Genomic DNA, 18612 nt, shown 5'->3' with positions numbered 1-18612 from the left:
TCTGGAAGCTTGTGTGGTTTTTTCTGCATTTTTATGGTTTTCTGTGACCATTGGGCCACTCTGCTGTTTTTTTAAAAAAAAATTCTGTGGGTTTTGAATTTCTGTGTGCTGGGTGGCTGGGGGAACAGTTGAGGAGGGGTTTGCAACAGTTGGGGAGGGGTTTGCAACAGTTGGGGAGGGGCTGGGGGAACAGTTGGGGAGGGATTTGCAATTTCTGTGTGGTGGGTGGGTGGCTGGGGGAACAGTTGAGGTTTTTGAAGACTTTGGTGATTTTTAAAGTTTTTCCAAAACTTCTTTTGCAGCCATTTGAGGATTTTGAAGACTTTGGTGATTTGCAGCCATTTCGTAAGTTAAACTTCTAAAACTTTTTTGGGGTTTTTTGGATTTTGGGTTGGGTGTTTGGAATCCAAGGACTTGGTTCTGGGTTTGAATTGCTGAATTTCTTTTTCTTTTTCTGAGTTTATGAAGGTAAGAGCTGTGCTGCCATGGGACCCAAGAAGACTGCTGCTGCGGAGGCCGGCAAAAGGAAGAAGGAGAAGGTGACGTTGGAAATGAAGAAGGAGATCATCTGGAAGCACGACGGTGGAATGCGTGTGACAGACCTCGCCAGGGAGTACGGCAGGAACCCATTGACCATCGGCACCATCCTGAAGATGAGGGAGAAGATCCTTGCGACTGATGCAGCTGTTCTGGAGGAGGTCGAGAAGTTGCTGCTCATCTGGTTAGAAGAGAAGCAGCGTGCAGGGGACACAGTGACTGAGGCCGTCATTTGTGAGAAGGCCAAGGCCTTGCACGCTGACCTCGTCCGGGAACAGCCAGGAACCTCAGGCGAGCCAGAAGTCTTCAAGGCAAGCAGAGGCTGGTTTGACCGCTTCAAGGCAAGATCTGGAATCCACAGCGTGGTCAGGCATGGAGAGGCTGCCAGTTCTGATGTTCCTGCGGCTGAAGACTTTGCAGCGGAGTTCCTGGAGGCTGTGAAGGCGGAGGGCTACGTTCCACAGCAGGTCTTCAACTGCGACGAGACCGGGCTGTTTTGGAAGAGGATGCCCAAAAGGACTTTCATCACACAGGAGGAGGCCAAGTTGCCTGGTCACAAGCCCATGAAGGACCGTCTGACCCTGCTCTTCTGTGCCAACGCAAGCGGCGACCTGAAGATCAAGCCCCTGCTGGTGTACCACTCAGAGAACCCACGGGCCTTCAAGAAACACAAGGTTGACAAGGAGCAGCTGAGTGTCATGTGATGATCGAACAGCTTGGGTCACACGTGTGCTGTTTGTGGACTGGGTCAATCTTGCTTTTGGCCCTGCTGTCAAGCAGTACCTGCTGGACAACGACCTGCCGCTGAAGGCTTTGCTTCTGATGGACAATGCTCCTGCTCATCCTAAAGGCCTTGAGGTGGACTTGCTGGAGGAGTTCAGGTTCATCAGAATCATGTTCCTGCCGCCTAACACCATGCCACTGCTCCAGCCGATGGATCAGCAGGTCATCGCCAATTTCAAAAAACTCTACACCAAGGAGCTTTTCAGGCGATGCTTCGAGGTGACTGATTGCACCACCATCACCCTGCGGGAATTCTGGAAGGACCACTTCGACATCGTCACCTGCTTGAAGATGATCACCACGGCCTGGAACGGGATCAGCCAGAGAAATTTGAATTGCGCTTGGCGCAGCCTGTGGCCGGACTGTGTGGCACCAAGTGACTCTGATGCACCAGAGTCAACAGTGGTGCAGGACATTGTTGCCTTGGGGAGGACCATGGGCCTGGAGGTCACAGAGGAGGACGTCAGCGAGCTGGTGGAGGAGCACGACCATGAGCTGACCACCCAGGAGCTGGTCGAACTGCAGGCACAGGCAGAGGTTGTGCAGGAGCAGGCCTCGCTGGAAGAGGAGGAAGCAACTGAGGAACGGCTGTCCTCCAAAGAACTGAGGGACATTTGCCAGAAGTGGAAGGAGGTGCAGGCTTTTGCACAGCGGCACCACCCTAACAAGCACGTGGCACATGACCATGCGAACACTTTTGATGCGACGGTCATGTCGCCTTTCAGGGAGCTGCTGAAAAGGCGGATGAAGCAGCAGACCATGGACAGGTTCCTCAGCAAGAAGCAAAGAGTGGAAGAGGAACCTTCTTCGAGTGGTCCCCCAGAGTCTTAGAAAATGTATGTACTGTGCACTTTGTTGATTTTTAAATGTTTTTCTGTCATGTTTAGAAACTTAATTTATTGTTCCTTAAATTTTTGAAATGCTCTTTACAGTATGTGTGACTTTAAAGAGCACTTAATAAACTGTTGTTGTACCAAATTTGGCTTTGTTTGGACTTTTTTTGACCATAGGAACGCATTAATTGATTTTCAATGCATTCCTATGGGAAACCGTGCTTCGCAAGACGAAAAATTCGCTAGATGAAAAAACTCGCGGAACGAATTAATTTCATCTTGCGAGGCACCACTGTACCTGAGTCTTGCCCTGCCATGTCTGCTTATGCTAATCTTGTACCAAGGACTTGTCTGGACATGTTTGGCAAGGTTAACCCCTCCCCTTTGAACTGTATTCTGGGATGTGGTGGGAAAGTTTTAAAAGTCTTTGTCACCCCATCCTCGGGGTTCAAAATTTGCTCTTTGAACCTATTGCACAATAAACTTTGGTCTACAGCTATTTGCTCCGGTTGGCTAGACTCCTTCCTTTATTCCGCAGGGACCCGCGGGCTCTGCCCGACAAGCTGGGTGACTGAGCAGCCTCACACCCAGATTTTTCCTTAACAAGGACCAATCTCTCGAAGCATTTCAGCACTACAGATGTTAATGCAATAGGTCTGTAGTCATTTAGGCAGTTAGTTGCTGTTTTCTTTGTGACTGGGACAATGGCGGCTGCTTTCAAGCATGATGGAACACAAGCTGTTTGCAGAGAGATGTTAAAAATCCTTGTCAGGACCCTTGCTAGTTGATCGGCACAATTTTTTTACCACTATCCCCAGCATCCCACCTGGACCAGCAGCTTTACTGGGATTCACCACCCTCAATGCAGCTTTCACTTGAATAAGTGGCTGAGAGTTTGTAGGCTGGCAGGCAGGAACTAGCAGGTGAAGAAGATGTTCAGCTCCTCTGCCAACAAACCATCAGCCTTAACTGTGTTCATCGTATTGTCCTTGTAGTTGGTTAGATGCTGCAGTCCCTGCCACACTTGTTTCGTGTTGTTATCGGCTAGGCATTTCTCCACCTTAAGCTTATATTGTTGTTTTGCCGCCTTAATGCCTTTCCTGAGCTTTGTTCTTGCCCCTCTGTACAGTATATATCTGTGTTCCCTGCCTTGAAGGCAGTATCCCGAGCTTTCAGGAGTGACCTTACTTCAGCAGTCATTCAGGGTTTGCAGTTCCCATAGACTCTAATGCACCTCTCCGTTGCTACATTATCGGTGCACACTTTGATATAAGAAAGTACAGTGACTGTGTACAGTATCTCTGCAGATCTTGATGTTCAAACATGCTCCAATCAGTACTTTCAAAACAATCCTGGAGCTGACTGAAAGTGCCCTCTGGCCAGATTCTAACTGTTTTTATAACTGGCTGTATTCTTCGGACATAAAAAAAGTGAAGAATGGTCGAATGAACCTAAGTGAGGGAGGGAAATTGCCCTGTATGCCTGCTTCAGATTGGAATACTGTTACGGAAAATCTGGGTGCGTAATTACCCTGCCACCCAGCTCGTTGGACTAAGTCCGCGGGTCCCTGCGGAGAAGAAAGGAGCTCAGCCAGACGCAGGAGCAAACTACGAAGATCCAAGTTTATTGTGCAACAGGTTCAAGACGAGATTGAACCCCGAGAATGGGGCGACATAAACTTTTAAAAGTTCCCTCCACGTCCCAGAATACAGTGCACGAAACGTCATGAATACATTATGGGAAGGTTGGGTTTCGCGAGTTACATCATGAATATATTTCACACGTCATGAATATATTTAAGAAAGGTGGGGTTACATTAATTAACATTTGAGATAAGGGAGGGGGGAACATGCAGAGCGAGAGATATACATAGATAAGCATTTATTGAGTACCGGTGGTGGCAAGACAATGGGCCAGAGATATGCATCGTCTGCCACCTAATATTGCCCGGAGGAAGGGTTAGGCGAAACGATCTGACAGGATTAAGAAGTTCCTGTGTACGTGACCTGCCGTTTCGGGGATTATGGAAGTAGGGGTAGCATCATGGAGTCCAAAGGGAACTGAGTTGAATGACACCAAGAGCGAAGAAATCGGAGTTACGGTTGATTTTATATCAATTTCCAAAGGTTTCAATGCTGTCCAACCCATTCCGTATTGTTGATCAAAAGCGGAAACAGAGTGGATACATTATAACAAGAATGGATACATTGTAGCAAGATTTTGACAGTTTTACGAGATCCGGGGTTTCGGATCCATTGTTCTCGCAGTGGGGGGCCGTCAGCAGCTTGTCAGGAGTTAAATGAGGCGTGCAGTAGCTCCCTGAGCTAGCTTCTGCAGGGCGAATGCATGGCTGTGATTGGCTAAAGCGCGGCCCAGTATAGTGAATGGGGATACAGTATGATACGGTCTACTCACGTTAGAAATAGGGCGAGAGGAAGGCATAAGAAAGATGGGGCTTATTTCGCCCGTATAAAGATAGGAAAGAGAGCCTTTTATTTATAAGGCAGGGGTATAGTGTGGTGCTTGTGTAACGGTGTGGGGGCTGAGGGTTCTAGGCAGAGCTGGGCACTGTCGAGGTCATCGCCTCGGGCCCCTTCAGGAAGCGGTGGGGAAGGATGGGTACCCCCCCCCTTTCCTCCTTCCATATCAAATACACATGATCCAAAATATTCTTCCCTCTAGTGGGGAAATTCACATACTGTTTGAACTTAGGAAAAACTGTCTTCAGGCAGGCCTGATTGAAATCCTCTGCCACAACAAGGGCACCCTCTGGATGGATTTGCTGCTGCCTAGAGATGACGTCATATAGCTTAGAAAGTGCCACTCTGACATTAGCATCAGGTGGAATGTAAACGGCTATGATAATTATCACAGCTACTTCTCTAGGCAGATAAAATGGCCTGCTTGTAACTACCATCAATTCCACATCTGGGGGAGCAGTACGTATAAGCTAGTCTGCTGTTAAGACATCAACCACTGTGTATATAAATACAGATTCCTCCTCCCCTAGCCTTACCAGAATTACTGTTTCTATCAGAGCGATAAATTACTCAGTTTGTCAGCTCCACCGCTGCATCTGGTACTGCTGAATGTAGCCAGGTTTCCGTAATAATTGCCACACAGCTCTCACGAAGAGGCTTACTTGCTGCCATCTGCAACTCTAGTTTGTCAAATTTATGGACAAGAGATCTGATATTAGTCAGGAAGACACTTGGCAGTGCTGGTCTGGTGGGTTGTTTTCGAAGCCGAGTCAACAAACCAGTTCTGCACCCATGCTTTTGTTTCCGCTCCTTTCTCTTTCGCTTCTGTCAGCACTTCCCCCTCCCGACGACAATCCATGGAGATCCTGGAGATCTCACTATGCAATTTGGTATACTGTGGGACCGCTGAAACCCTCTCGTTATCTCTAATTTCCTTTCAAGCCCGATGTTTACCAGCTCTATGTGTGAGTAGGTGAAGTCTGCTCCTTGCACCACATCCATACACATATTATTCCAAACAGCACACACCCTTCTCGGGAGCTCAAAGCTGCAGCGTGTGAACACGCCACCATACGTTATGTTAACGGAGAAATCCGAGGGCTCCCTTGGACAAAAAGCAAGGACACCAACCAGGAAAATTGGAGTAAAACAGCAGCCAGTAGGCTTGGTCTTTATTAAGGCTGTCGCGACAGGACTCCAACTCACTGCAAGACGAAGCAAGATGGAAGCCCCGAACAAAAGACCCCCAACTTTTATTAGGTACTAATCCCCATGCTATTGTTGGGATATGAGTACTACACAGCTGCGAACAAGCAGCTGGATGTTTACATCACATGATGGAACTAACTGTGAGACAGGATGTTCCAGGGATTTCTCAGGGATTTGTTCTCAGTGTAATATGAGACCTTCCTGTTGCTTGTGTGAAGGAGGTTTGATGCAGTTGCTCGGAGGAGACTGAGTCAGCAGACATGTTTTTTGTACAGTTGTACAGTCAGAAATAAAGTAGAGATGAAATAGACTTTCTGACTGTTTTTCTTTCTCCTGCTGCTATGCAAGGGAGCAAGGGGGTGTGCACCTTTCATCAGGGAGGTGTCGCCTATCAATATCTCCCTGGTCTGCCGGGATGCCAGCCAGGGTAGGTCACCGGAGACAGGCCCTGACAAGCCTGGGAAGAGGAGTCAGCCTTTCCCGAGGGGGCAAGTTTTCAACAGCTACACCCCTAAGACTACATCATGATCACATCATTGACACATCACAGAAAAGGAGGGTTTGAGGGAGGAGTTGGGGTGGTAGTGTGGTGTAGTGGTTAAGAGCGATAGTCTCGTAATCTGGGGAACCGGGTTCGTGTCTCTGCTACTCCACATGCAGCTGCTGGGTGACCTTGGGCCAGTCACACTTCTTTGAAGTCTCTCAGCCCCACTCACCTCACAGAGTGTTTGTTGTGGGGGAGGAAGGAGATTGTTAGCCGCTTTGAGACTCCTTAAAGGGAGTGAAAGGCGGGATATCAAATCCAAACTCTTCTTCTTCTTCTTCTTCTTACCTGAGTGTCCTGTCACCTGTCCAATTCCTCCTTTCCCCCTCCCCATGAGCACATTCCAGAGGACAAAGAGGAGTTCACGGTTTCCTGCTCCCAGAGGGAAGGGTTCGTCACTGTCCTTTGTTTTAGTCCGTACTGAATCCACTTCCATATGCAGGTTCTTTGTGAGTGAAATGGTCCACTGTCTGGCACCATCAGGGTTGGCATGCCAGCTGGGGTGGGCTGACGTGATGGTATGCTTGGGGGATTATGGCTGCCCTATGGCAAGCCTCCCCCTTCGATAGTCCTTCCTCCATGGTGCAGAACAAAAGTGGAACGGTACAGATCTGATATATGGCTGATTTTCTATGAATTTATAACAGAAAACACTTCAGAGGTAAAAACATTTTCACTTAAAGGAAGCACTTGGATACATTTTGATTGGATCAGTCACAGTCAATTAAACCCGGATACATTGCATTAGCAGCTGTCAACAGCCATTGAGAGGAAGACATAGGCCCTGCAGTACCTGCGTGGTCAACCTGCATTAAACTGGTCAATCTGCATTCAAGATAGCGAACGGGGTTTCATGGAAACAGGCTTACGATTCAAGCGCTTCCTTATTTACGGAAGACTTTTCAATAGAGTTTTATTAAAGGTAATGGCGCGTATGGTGTGTGTGTGGGGTGCTTGTGCAAACTGTATGTTGGGGGGGTTCCTGCAACAGTTATAAATTACATAATAATAAAAATGCATAATAAAATGCATAAAAATAAAAACACATGACAAAATACATAAAAATAGAAATACATTTAAAAAATACATAAAAAATAAAAATACACCATGAAATACATAAAAATAAAAATACACCATGAAATACATAAAAATAAAAATGCACAATTGCATTCCCGCTTTTGGGGGGTTGGGCTAGGAGAGGGTGCTAGAAAAGGGAGGTTTTTGGTGCAGTCTGAGCCACAACATGTTTTGCTCCCTCCTTATGTACCGGTAATCTTGACATGCCCTGGGGCGAGGTTTTGGCATATCTCGAAGCCACTTTCTGTTTTTCTAGTCTTGCTTCTGCTGGCAGCCAAGCCCCGATCTCTTTCCAGGGAGCGAGGAAAAGGCGTGTGGTGATCCCAGAATGATGGACAAGGGAAGGGTACCCCGGGGGTCATCTAGCCCAACCCCCCTCCACGAGATTCCCCCTGCAATGCAAGAATCCCCCAAGAGAAGGGACACCCAGGGTCATCTAGCCCAACCCCTTGCAATGCCAATACGAGGTTGGCAGTGGGGGCCAGGTGGGCGTAGCTTGCGCTCGGGTAGGTATGGCATCCCCCAGGTTAGAACATCAGGTTAGAGCCCCACCTAGTGGCTGTTTTTTCCAGCTCCCAAACTTCTCCCGCAATCCAGGTGGGAGACAGGTGCGCCTCGGAAAAGGAGTCAATCCGGTCTCACTCCGCTTTCCGTTCTTTCCCCCCTCTCGCTGCAGTGATCTGGATTCAACAGCCATCGGTGACAAGATCAAGCAGGCCCTGGTGAATGTGGACTTGAGGGGGCCGGCACCCGCCAGCCCAGCATCCATCACTGCTGCCCACCCCGCACCCATCCCTACCACCCACCCCGCACCCATCTCTGCTGCCCGCCCTGCACCCATCCCTGCCGCCCACCATGCACCCATCCCTGCCCCCTCGGAAGAAGCAGCCTGCGCCCGCCCACCATGCACCCATCCCTGCCACCCCCTCTGCACCCACCTCTGTGTTGGTTTCTGTTTATGCCACTGTGCAGTGCTTGGCGTCACAAGACTCTGTATTCCACACATTCCAGACTGTTGGAAGTCTCACGGAAGACGGGAGACGGATGGGATGTTACTGGTTTCCTGTTCTTTTGTGTTCCAGTTGCTCTCTGCTTTCACAGAGAGAGGATGTATATTCTTACTGTCTGCATAGTTAGAAAATAAAGCATAGCGATGTAGCTCATATTTCTTGGCTCCTTCTGCTGTTTTGGATACTCTGCTGAATGGGGAACGTGCCTGGAGCCTCATCAAAGGCTCAGGTCGTTAATTACCGTAGGAGGACTCGACCAGAGGATGAGCTTTTCCAGCTCGGTCGTAGAGGAGATTCCGACACTCTGCTGCCCGCCCTGCACCCATCCCTGCCACCTCGGAGGAAGCAGCCAGTGCCTACACCCATTCCTGCCACTCACCCTGCACCCATCTCTGCCCAATCTGGGGAAGCAGCTAGCGCTCGCCCACCCACCCTGCACCCATTCCTTCGGCCCACCCTGCACCCATCTCTGCCTCCTTGGGGGAAGAAGCCAGCGCCCACCCTCCCACCCCGCACCAATCTCTACCGCCTGCCCTGTACCCATCTCTGCCCCCTTGGGGGAAGCAGCCAGCGCCTGCCCACCCACCCTACACCCATCCCTGCTGCCCGCCCCACACCCATCTCTGCCGCCCGCCCTGCACCCATCCCTGCCGCCAGAGCTGCACCCATTCCTGCCACCTTGGGGGAAGCAGCCAGCGCCCGCCCACCCACCCTGCCCCCATCTCTACCACCCGCCCGCCCTATTCCTGCCGCCTGCTCCCATCCCTGCCTAATCAAGGGAAGCAGCTAGCATTCTCCCCCGACCCTGCACCCATCCCTCCCCCCACCCTGCACCCATCTCTGCCACCTGCACTGCACCCATCCCTCCCCCACACCCTGCACCCATCCCTACCACCCACCCTGCACCCATCACTGCCCCATTGGAGGAAGCAGCCAGTGTATGCTCGCCCACCCTGCACCCATCCCTGCCACCAACACTGCACGCATCCCTGCCAGCATCTCTGCTGCCCACCCTGCCGCCGGCCCTACACCCATCCCTACCGCCCACCCTGCACCCATCTCTGCCAGTCGCCCTGCACCCATCCCTCCCCATACCACGCACCCATCCCTACCGCCCTCCCTGCACCCATCCTTGCCGCCCTCCCTGCACGCATCCCTGCTGCCCGCCCTGCCCCCAACCCTACCACCCACCTGCCCCATCACTGCCGCCCACCCTGCACCCATCCCTGCCCAATCAGGGGAAGCAGCTAGCATTCCCCCCCACCCTGCACACATCCCTGCCCCCATCTCTGGCGCCCGCCCCGCCCCATCCCTGCCACCAGACCTGCACCAATCCCTGCCCAATCAGGGGAAGCAGCAAGCACCCTGCCCCATCTCTGCCGCCCACGCCACACCCATCCCTCCCCCCACCCTGCACCCATCACTGCCGCCTGCCCTGCACCCATCACTGCCCAATCAGAGGAAGCAGCTAGCATTCCCCCCCTGCACGCATCCCTGCCCCCATCTCTGGCACCCGCACTGCACCCATCTCTGCCACCCGCCCCACCCCATCCCTGCCACCAGACCTGCACCCATCCCTCCCCCCCACCCTGCACCCATCCCTGCCGCCCGCCCTGCACACATCCCTGCCGTCCAGCCCGCACCCATCCCTGCCGCCCACCCTGCACCCATCCCTGCCGCCCACCCCGCTGTTGGGATACTGCCAGGGAGATAAAGTCCATCTGAGCCCCCAAGCCGGCTGCCGGACAATCCATCGATCTCCCGTAGACACGCAGTATCAGCAATTAGTGACACGAAGCCTCAGAAATAGATTGCCACATTCTTAGGCTGGTGCACACTCTGTCAGCAGAATCCACACAGCAAAAGATGCACAGCAGGAGAGCATATTTACAGTTTATTCAATGTTGGTCAGAACAAAGAAAAACATGACCGCCTGATTCAGCGTTCAGGCACGAAGAAGGAAAAGAAAGCAACTGAAAACATAAACATCCTGTGAACAGGAAATACGCAGACTCTGTGACTCACAAAGCCTGCTCCCTTTTAAGGTGGAACGGAAATATCCTAACACCCGCACCCATCCCTGCTGTGAGATTTTGACCAGCTTCGGCCCATCTGAAGCTGATACAAGCTCGTCTTATCTTGAGCCCAAGCAGAGTAGTCCACACAGCAGAAGGATAAGCAGTATGTGCCACATTCTTAACTTTATTTCCACTCTATGCTGAGAGAATACAAACATGCATCTTGCCTCTGTGAGAGCAGAGAAGCAACTCGTCTCGGAAACAAAGAACACCGAGAGAACAGTGAAAAACAGGAAACCAGTGTACGTCACATCCAGTCTCCCATTTCCCGTGGGAACCCAACAGTAACTCGGTGGAATGTAAACAATTGTCTTGTGACAAGCATTTTGCTGCACAGTGAAGGAAGCAGAAACCAACATCCTCCCCCTTTCTGTGAACATCACTGGGCAGCATGTTCGTACAATATCAGTACAAACCCAACCTCTGCACATAGTGTTGATCCCTTGATACAACCTTGGACAATACATCAGCAGGAATTTCATTACCTGGCATATAGGACACCGTTACGAGTCCCTTCTGAACACATTCCCTAGCATGTTGCAGTTTCAATTGCAAATGCTTCGTGCTTTGCTTACAACCTTCAGAATTCAGCAAAGCCAAACATGCTTTGTTGTCTTGATAAACCTGGATTGGACATTTGACAGGAATTTTCATGTCTTTGCACAATTGTAACAACCATTCACAATCCTTAAGTGAATAAGACAGTGCATTCAGTTCAGCTTCACAAGTACTTAAGCTAACTGTTGTTTGCTTCTTGCATGACCAATCAAATAGACCCTGATTGTACATGTAGCAAACTCCAGACGTACTTTTCCTGTCTGTAGTGTCACTACCAAAACTTGCATCTGCAAATATCTCAAGACCACCAGACTTCTGATTGTTAAATCTCGGTCTGTAATGCATAGTGCCTTTCAAATAGCGAGCTATGTGTTTCAGAGCTTTCCAATCCTTAACAGTAGGATTGTTGACTTGTCTGCTTAGCAAATTAAAGCTAACAGCAATGTCAGGTCTTGAACATCTGGCAATGAAGTTCAGTTTACCTAGCACACTTCTGTACAGTGTAGTGTCAGAAAATGCTTCTTCAGTGTCATCTACCTGATAACCTGTTGTCATCGGTGTGTCTACAGGGTTAGCATCCATCAGGTTTAGTTTGCTTAACACTTCAGCAATTTTCTGTGACTGGTGTACTAGAATGTTACCATCTTGATCCCTCTCTATTTCCAGAGATAGGTAGTTGTTTACCTCACCAAGATCTTTCATGTCAAAGTGCTCTTTCAGTTGAGCTAGGGCGTTATTGTACATTGTGACATCCTTCCAAAAGAACAGAATATCATCAACATAAAACAAGCAATACAGCTTCTTTTGCCCCTCCTCTTTGACAAATACACATGTGTCAGAGACTGCCTCCAGGTCTCAGCTCACAGAAGACCAACGCTAGCCTGTAGAACTGTACAAAAGTCTTTATTGACATTTAGTTTCCATTTTCAAGCACTAGCGTGCGTCTCTACGTCTAGACCCTAGACCAGCAAAGCCTCGTCTGAGTCTCCGCCCCCTGTACACCAGCTTAAGACTCTAGCCTTACTCCACCTTCTACGTTTCTCCTTCCTCCTCTGGGTCCTACTACCCCCCTGGGTGCCTTCCTTCCTGGATGCCTCGGAAGCGGACCCTTCGGACTCCTCCCCTTCTCTCCGGCGGGCTTTGGGACCCGGCTCTCTCTCCGGACTGCCCATTGCGCCCCCCTCTTGTACATTTGAACTTGGCGCGCGCGCGCTGCCCCTGACCTTCCTTTTGACCGTTACCTCGCTCTCTGATGCAGGCGTGGCCAACCCTGACTCCTGTCCTTCCGCTGACGGAATGCTGCCTGCTGCCGATGTTTGGGACTCCTCCCCCTTACTGCTCTCCGGTGGAGAAGCTGGTCCCGATTTCCAGCTGCTGCTCTCTGAGTCCCCTCTGGCCCCTCCTTCCTGGGGTGTTCCCTCTGGCAACCCCCCTGCTCTGACCACTGGAGCCCCTTTCTGTGAATCCTCTGATTCACTGGAGAGACTTAGAGACCTCGGATGGCTATCATCGCTGACTTCTCCCTCCGAACCCTCTCCCTCGGTCTCTAATTCCTCCCTTTCCTGTCCCTCTGCTCCTGAACCCCTGACAACATGGATCAGCTTTCCCTTGCTGAAAACCTAGAGAAAACAATACTTCAGTGAGTTTTGTGTGCCAACACCGTGCACTTTGTTTGAGACCATAAAGGGACTTCTTCAGAGCACAAACAAATCCCTGTTTTATCTGTACGCCATCAGGTGGAAGCATATAAAGAGATTCACCTAGAGATCCGTACAAAAATGCTGTATTCACATCGTGGTGACTAACGTGAAGATTCTCTTCTGCAGCAAGCTTGAGCATAAGCCTAATGCTCTCATACCTCACGGTGGGTGAGTAGGTCTCATGATAGTCCTCACCTGGTACCTGTGAAAAACCTCTGGCTACCAATCTGGCTTTGTGTCTGACTATCTTGCCATTTTGATCTGTCTTTGCTTTGAAGACCCATTTGCTTCCAAGTAGTTTCATTCCCCTGTGTGAGTGCTTGAGGGCCCTGCTCTTGCCACTTACCATCTGGCCTGGGGCGGGGCCTGAAGCCTCATAAGGACTGCGTGCTGCTTGCTGCCTGCTGCCCAGGAGGACTCCCCTGAGTGAGTGCTTGAGGGCCCTGCTCTTGCCACTTACCATCTGGCTTGGGGCGGGGCCTGAAGCCTCATAAGGACTGCGTGCTGCTTGCTGCCTGCTGCCCAGGAAGACTCCCCTGTGTGAGTGCTTGAGGGCCCTGCTCTTGCCACTTACCATCTGGCCTGGGGCGGGGCCTGAAGCCTCATAAGGACTGCGTGCTGCTTGCTGCCTGCTGCCCAGGAGGACTCCCCTGTGTGAGTGCTTGAGGGCCCTGCTCTTGCCACTTACCATCTGGCCTGGGGCGGGGCCTGAAGCCTCATAAGGACTGTGTGCTGCTTGCTGCCTGCTGCCCAGGAGGACTCCCCTGTGTGAGTGCTTGAGGGCCCTGCTCTTGCCACTTACCATCTGGCCTGGGGTGGGGCCTGAAGCCTCATAAGGACTGTGTGCTGCTTGCTGCCTGCTGCCCAGGAGGACTCCCCTGTGTGAGTGCTTGAGGGCCCTGCTCTTGCCACTTACCACCTGGCCCAGGGCGGGGCCTGACAGGCCTCACTAGGACAGTTGTTACTGCCGGAGGGGCACAGAGTGTTTTTAAAATGTTTTTTAAAAATTTTCTTATGGATTTTTTGTATGTGGGGGGTGGGGGTGGGATGGATGTTTGTTTGGGCTTGGGGAATTATTTTTTATTTTGATGTTTTTGTAATTTTTACATTTTTTTGTTTGTATTGTTTTATTGGTTTTGTTTGTTTAAGGTGTTATTTTGTTCTTAGGGGGAGGGGTCAGGGCTGCGGCATGTTCCACAGGGGGGGATGCACTGGGGCAACCGATCTCAGTGATCACGGGTAGGAGGGTAGGGTAGGAGGAGGAGTTACGCTAAGACTAGACCATGTCATTACAGAGGGGGCAGGTTTAGTCGTTGTCTGAGGACTATTCCTGCCTCTGGGTCTGGTCCTGACCGGATGGATACTAGAATCAGCAAGGGATACCCACATGACCTGAAGGTGCTGCTGTGCAATGCCAGGTCAATGATTCATAAGACCACTGCCATCCATGACTTGATCATGGATGGAGGACTTGACCTGGCATGTGTAACAGAGACTTGGTTGGATGAAGCAGATGGGCCTGTCCTTGCCGCTGCTTGTCCACCAGGTTTCTCTTACGCACAGCAACCCAGGTCATGTGGGCGGGGAGGGGGGGTTGCAGTGATTTTTAGGAAGTCATTAGTTTGCACCAGGCGTCCTATTGGGAAGACCCAGTTTTCCGAGTGCATGTTCTGGAAGTTGGGCAATAGGGGCAGTACAGGATTCCTATTGGTGTACCTACCTCCCCGCTGCACCAAGGATTCCCTGCCCGAGCTGCTTCAGGTCATGGCGGATGTTCTCCTGGAGACACCTAGCTTGGTCGTCCTAGGTGATTTTAACATCCATGCCGACACGACCTTAAAAGGGGCCGCTCGGGACTTCGTGGAAAGCATGGCCTCCATGGGGCTGTCCCTGAATAAGTCTGGCCCAACCCATAGCCGCGGACATGCCTTGGACCTGGTGTTTACCTCTATGGATGTTGGTGATCTGACACTAAGTAAAAGCGAAACGAAAGAAGTGCCATGGTCAGATCACTTCCTGGTGCAACTGGACTTCTCTGCGACCCATCCCCTCTGCAGGGAGGTAGGACCAATTCGGATGGTCCGCCCCCGCCACTTAATGGATCCAAATGGTTTCCAGAGAGTGGTAGGGGATGCTTTATCCCATGTTGATGGCCTTTCAGCTGATTCCCTGGTGGCCCGCTGGAATGTGGAGTTAACCAGGGCTATTGACTGTTTGGCTCCGAAGCGCCCTCTCCGATTGCATGGAGCCCGGACAGCCCCGTGGTTTTCCATGGATCTGAGGGCAATGAAACAATCGTTGAGACAGCTAGAGCGCCGGTGGCGGATAACTCATTCCGAATCTGACCGGACACAGGTTAGAGCTCAACGTCGAGCCTACCAAGTGGCGATAGCAACGGCGAAGAAGAATTTCTTCACCGCCTCTATTGCATCTGCAGAAAACAGCAGCAGGAGACTTTTTCAGGTGGTTCACAATTTAGCGGAACCACCTGCAACATCGGGGCCCAGTACGGGCCACATGTTCTCCTGCAATGATTTTGCAAAGTTTTTTGCAGATAAAATCGCTCAGATTCGGGAAGAAGTAGACTCCACCATGGGAGCAGGGCCGGGGCGGGAGAGTGCTAGAGTTCTGTCTAGTCAAGTTGAGTGGGATCAATTCCAATCTGTTACCTCCGAGGATGTGGACAGGCTGCTTGGACGAGTGAAACCAACCACCTGTCTCCTGGATCCTTGCCCATCCTGGCTTATAAAAGCTAGCCGGGAAGGACTGGGCGATGGGCTTCGTGGGGTGGTGAATGCTTCCCTCCGTGAGGGAGCCTTCCCAGACCCGCTGAAAGAGGCGGTTATTAAACCGCTTCTTAAAAAACCATCTTTAGATGCGGCCACGATGGCCAACTATCGCCCAGTCTCAAATCTTCCATTCTTGGGCAAGGTGATTGAGCGAGCGGTTGCCGAACAACTCCAGGCACGCCTGGAAGAAGCGGACCATTTGGATCCCTTCCAGTCGGGATTCAGGCCTCATCATGGGACTGAAACTGCCTTGGTCGCACTGGTTGATGATCTCCGCCGGGCTAGGGACAAAGGTGAGAGCTGTTTCCTAGTTCTGCTGGATCTCTCAGCGGCGTTTGATACCATCGACCATAACATCCTTCTGGACCGTCTTGAGGGGCTGGGAGCTGGAGGCACTGTCATACAGTGGTTCCGCTCCTTCCTCCTGGGCCGTGTTCAGAAAGTGGTGGTGGGGGATGAGTGTTCAGACCCCTGGGCTCTCACTTGTGGGGTGCCTCAGGGTTCTGTCCTCTCCCCCATGCTTTTCAACATTTACATGCAGCCGCTGGGAGAGATCATCAGGAGGTTTGGGCTGGGTGTTCATCAGTATGCGGATGATACCCAGCTCTACCTCTCTTTTAAATCAGAACCAGTGAGGGCGGTGAAGGTCCTGTGTGAGTGTCTGGAGGCGGTTGGAGGATGGATGGCGGCTAACAGATTGAGATTGAATCCTGACAAGACAGAAGTACTGTTTTTGGGGGACAGGAGGCGGGCAGGTGTGGAGGATTCCCTGGTCCTGAATGGGGTAACTGTGCCCCTGAAGGACCCAGGTGCGCAGCCTGGGAGTCATTTTGGACTCACAGCTGTCCATGGAGGCACAGGTCAAATCTGTGTCCAGGGCAGCTGTTTACCAGCTCCATCTGGTACGTAGGCTGAGACCCTATCTGCCTGCGGACTGTCTCGCCAGAGTGGTGCATGCTCTGGTTATCTCCCGCTTGGACTACTGCAATGCGCTCTATGTGGGGCTACCTTTGAAGGTGACTCGGAAACTACAACTAATCCAGAATGCGGCAGCTAGACTGGTGACTGGGGGCGGCCGCCGAGACCATATAACACCGGTCTTGAAAGACCTACATTGGCTCCCAGTACGTTTCCGAGCACAATTCAAAGTGTTGGTGCTGACCTTTAAAGCCCTAAACGGCCTCGGTCCAGTATACCTGAAGGAGCGTCTCCACCCCCATCATTCTGCTCGGACGCTGAGGTCCAGCGCCGAGGGCCTTCTGGCGGTTCCCTCATTGCGAGAAGCAAAGCTACAGGGAACCAGGGAGAGGGCCTTCTCGGTAGTGGCGCCCACCCTGTGGAACGCCCTTCCAGCAGATGTCAAAGCGATAAACAACTACCTGACATTCAGAAGACATCTTAAGGCAGCCCTGTTCAGGGAAGTTTTTAACGTGTGATATTTTACTGTATTTTTGGTTTCTATGGAAGCCGCCCAGAGTGGCTGGGGAGGCCCAGCCAGATGGGCGGGGTATAAATAATAAATTATTATTATTATTATTATTATTATTATTATTATTATTATTATTATTATTATTATTATTATTATTATTATTATTCCTGGAACTACTGGAACTAGCTCCCATGTTTTGTTTCTCTCTAAGGAATCAAGCTCAGCCTTCATGGCATTTAACCATGGCTCAGCATCCTTTGAATCCAAATCTTGGATTTCCTGGAAACTTGAAGGTTCAAATACCTTCTTGGAGCTTTTAACAGTTGCTACTGCTGTTTTAGCAAACTCATCAGCAAATCTCTTTGGAGGTCTGCCTTTTGTGGCTCTCTGAGACCTGCGAATTAGCCTTAAGTCTTCAACACTCTCCTCTTCCTTCTTAGGAGAAAAGTGGCCTATAGTGAACAATGGTTCCTCCAATTCTTGATCAGAGCTTTCAGAGGGTCGCATAGAGGCTTTCGCACTCTTGAAATCCTCTGAATCACCCGATTCAGACTCAGAATCAGGACCTTCATCAGTGGATTGTTGGGGCAGCTGTGGCTGTTGTTGTTGCTGCTGTTGCTGTTGCCTATCCTCAGTCTCATCACTGTCATCAGGATAACATTGGAAAATTCCCACATTCTCCCCCCACTTGGCCTAATTGTCTTAGAGTCAGTCATCATTATTCTGTAAGAACCTTTCTGATAACCTAGAAATATACCATGCAATCCACGCTTGCCTAACTTGGAGCTTTGTGGTGTGTGAACCCACATTTCAGAACCAAAAATTCTCATGTGTTTGATGTATGGTTTCTTGCCAAACATCTTCTCATAGGGGGTACAACCAATCGCTGAAGATAACCTGTGATTATAACTGTAAACAAAACAGGCCAAAGATTCGGCCCAGTAACTCTCTGGAAGATTGGCACCATGCAGCAAGGTTTTTAACCCTTGAAGCAATGTTTGATTTACCCTCTCACAAAGTCCATTCTGCCATGGCGAACGAGGACTAGACAAATCGTGCTGAATTCCTTTCTCAGTCAGAAAAGCTTCAAACTGCTGAGAAGTGAATTCCCCCCCGCGATCAGTGAAAAGAGTCTTTATCTTCTTACCATGCACATTTTCCAACCAAGCACAGAATTCCTTGAACCTTGGAAAAGCCTCTGATTTCTGCTCGAGATTGTACACATAAATATACCTGGAAAATGCATCAATGAGAACCATGAAGTAGCTGTTTCCACCCAAAGAGGGCGATAGTGGACCAACCAAATCAGCATGCACTACCTGGTATGGTTCTGTAGCTTGCCTACTAGACACCTTACCTTTCGCAGCCATTTTCACCTTGTTTGCTGCGCATGCCTTACACTTCATGTGGTACCTGCAGGGTTTAATAGTCATACCTTCAACCAAGGCAGGCATTTTAGATACTGCCTCAAAATGCAAATGACCAAATTTCCTGTGAAAATCATGAATACATCCTGCATGCAAACTTTTGTTAGAACCTGCAATGCAACAAGTTTCATCCTGCACATCATCATCAAAATACAAAA

At 50.5% G+C, this 18612-nt stretch overlaps 1 protein-coding gene across 1 annotated transcript; it reads left to right on the top strand.

Moving 5' to 3' along the window:
* Positions 1-8201: 8201 nt before the first annotated feature.
* Positions 8202-12944, top strand: LOC144326324 (uncharacterized; the record flags this gene model as incomplete). Its single annotated transcript, XM_077922867.1, has 3 exons — positions 8202-8595; positions 9400-9689; positions 12936-12944. Coding segments are annotated over 3 exons (693 nt in total), but the record flags the coding sequence as incomplete, so codon positions are not given.
* Between the last annotated feature and the right edge of the window lie 5668 nt (positions 12945-18612).

The sequence above is a fragment of the Podarcis muralis genome, chromosome W, assembly GCF_964188315.1.
Source record: "Podarcis muralis chromosome W, rPodMur119.hap1.1, whole genome shotgun sequence".
In the NCBI taxonomy this organism is placed as follows: Eukaryota; Metazoa; Chordata; class Lepidosauria; order Squamata; family Lacertidae; genus Podarcis; species Podarcis muralis.
Note: the sequence above shows the minus strand (reverse complement) of the source record. Positions and strands in the feature narration are given on the sequence as shown.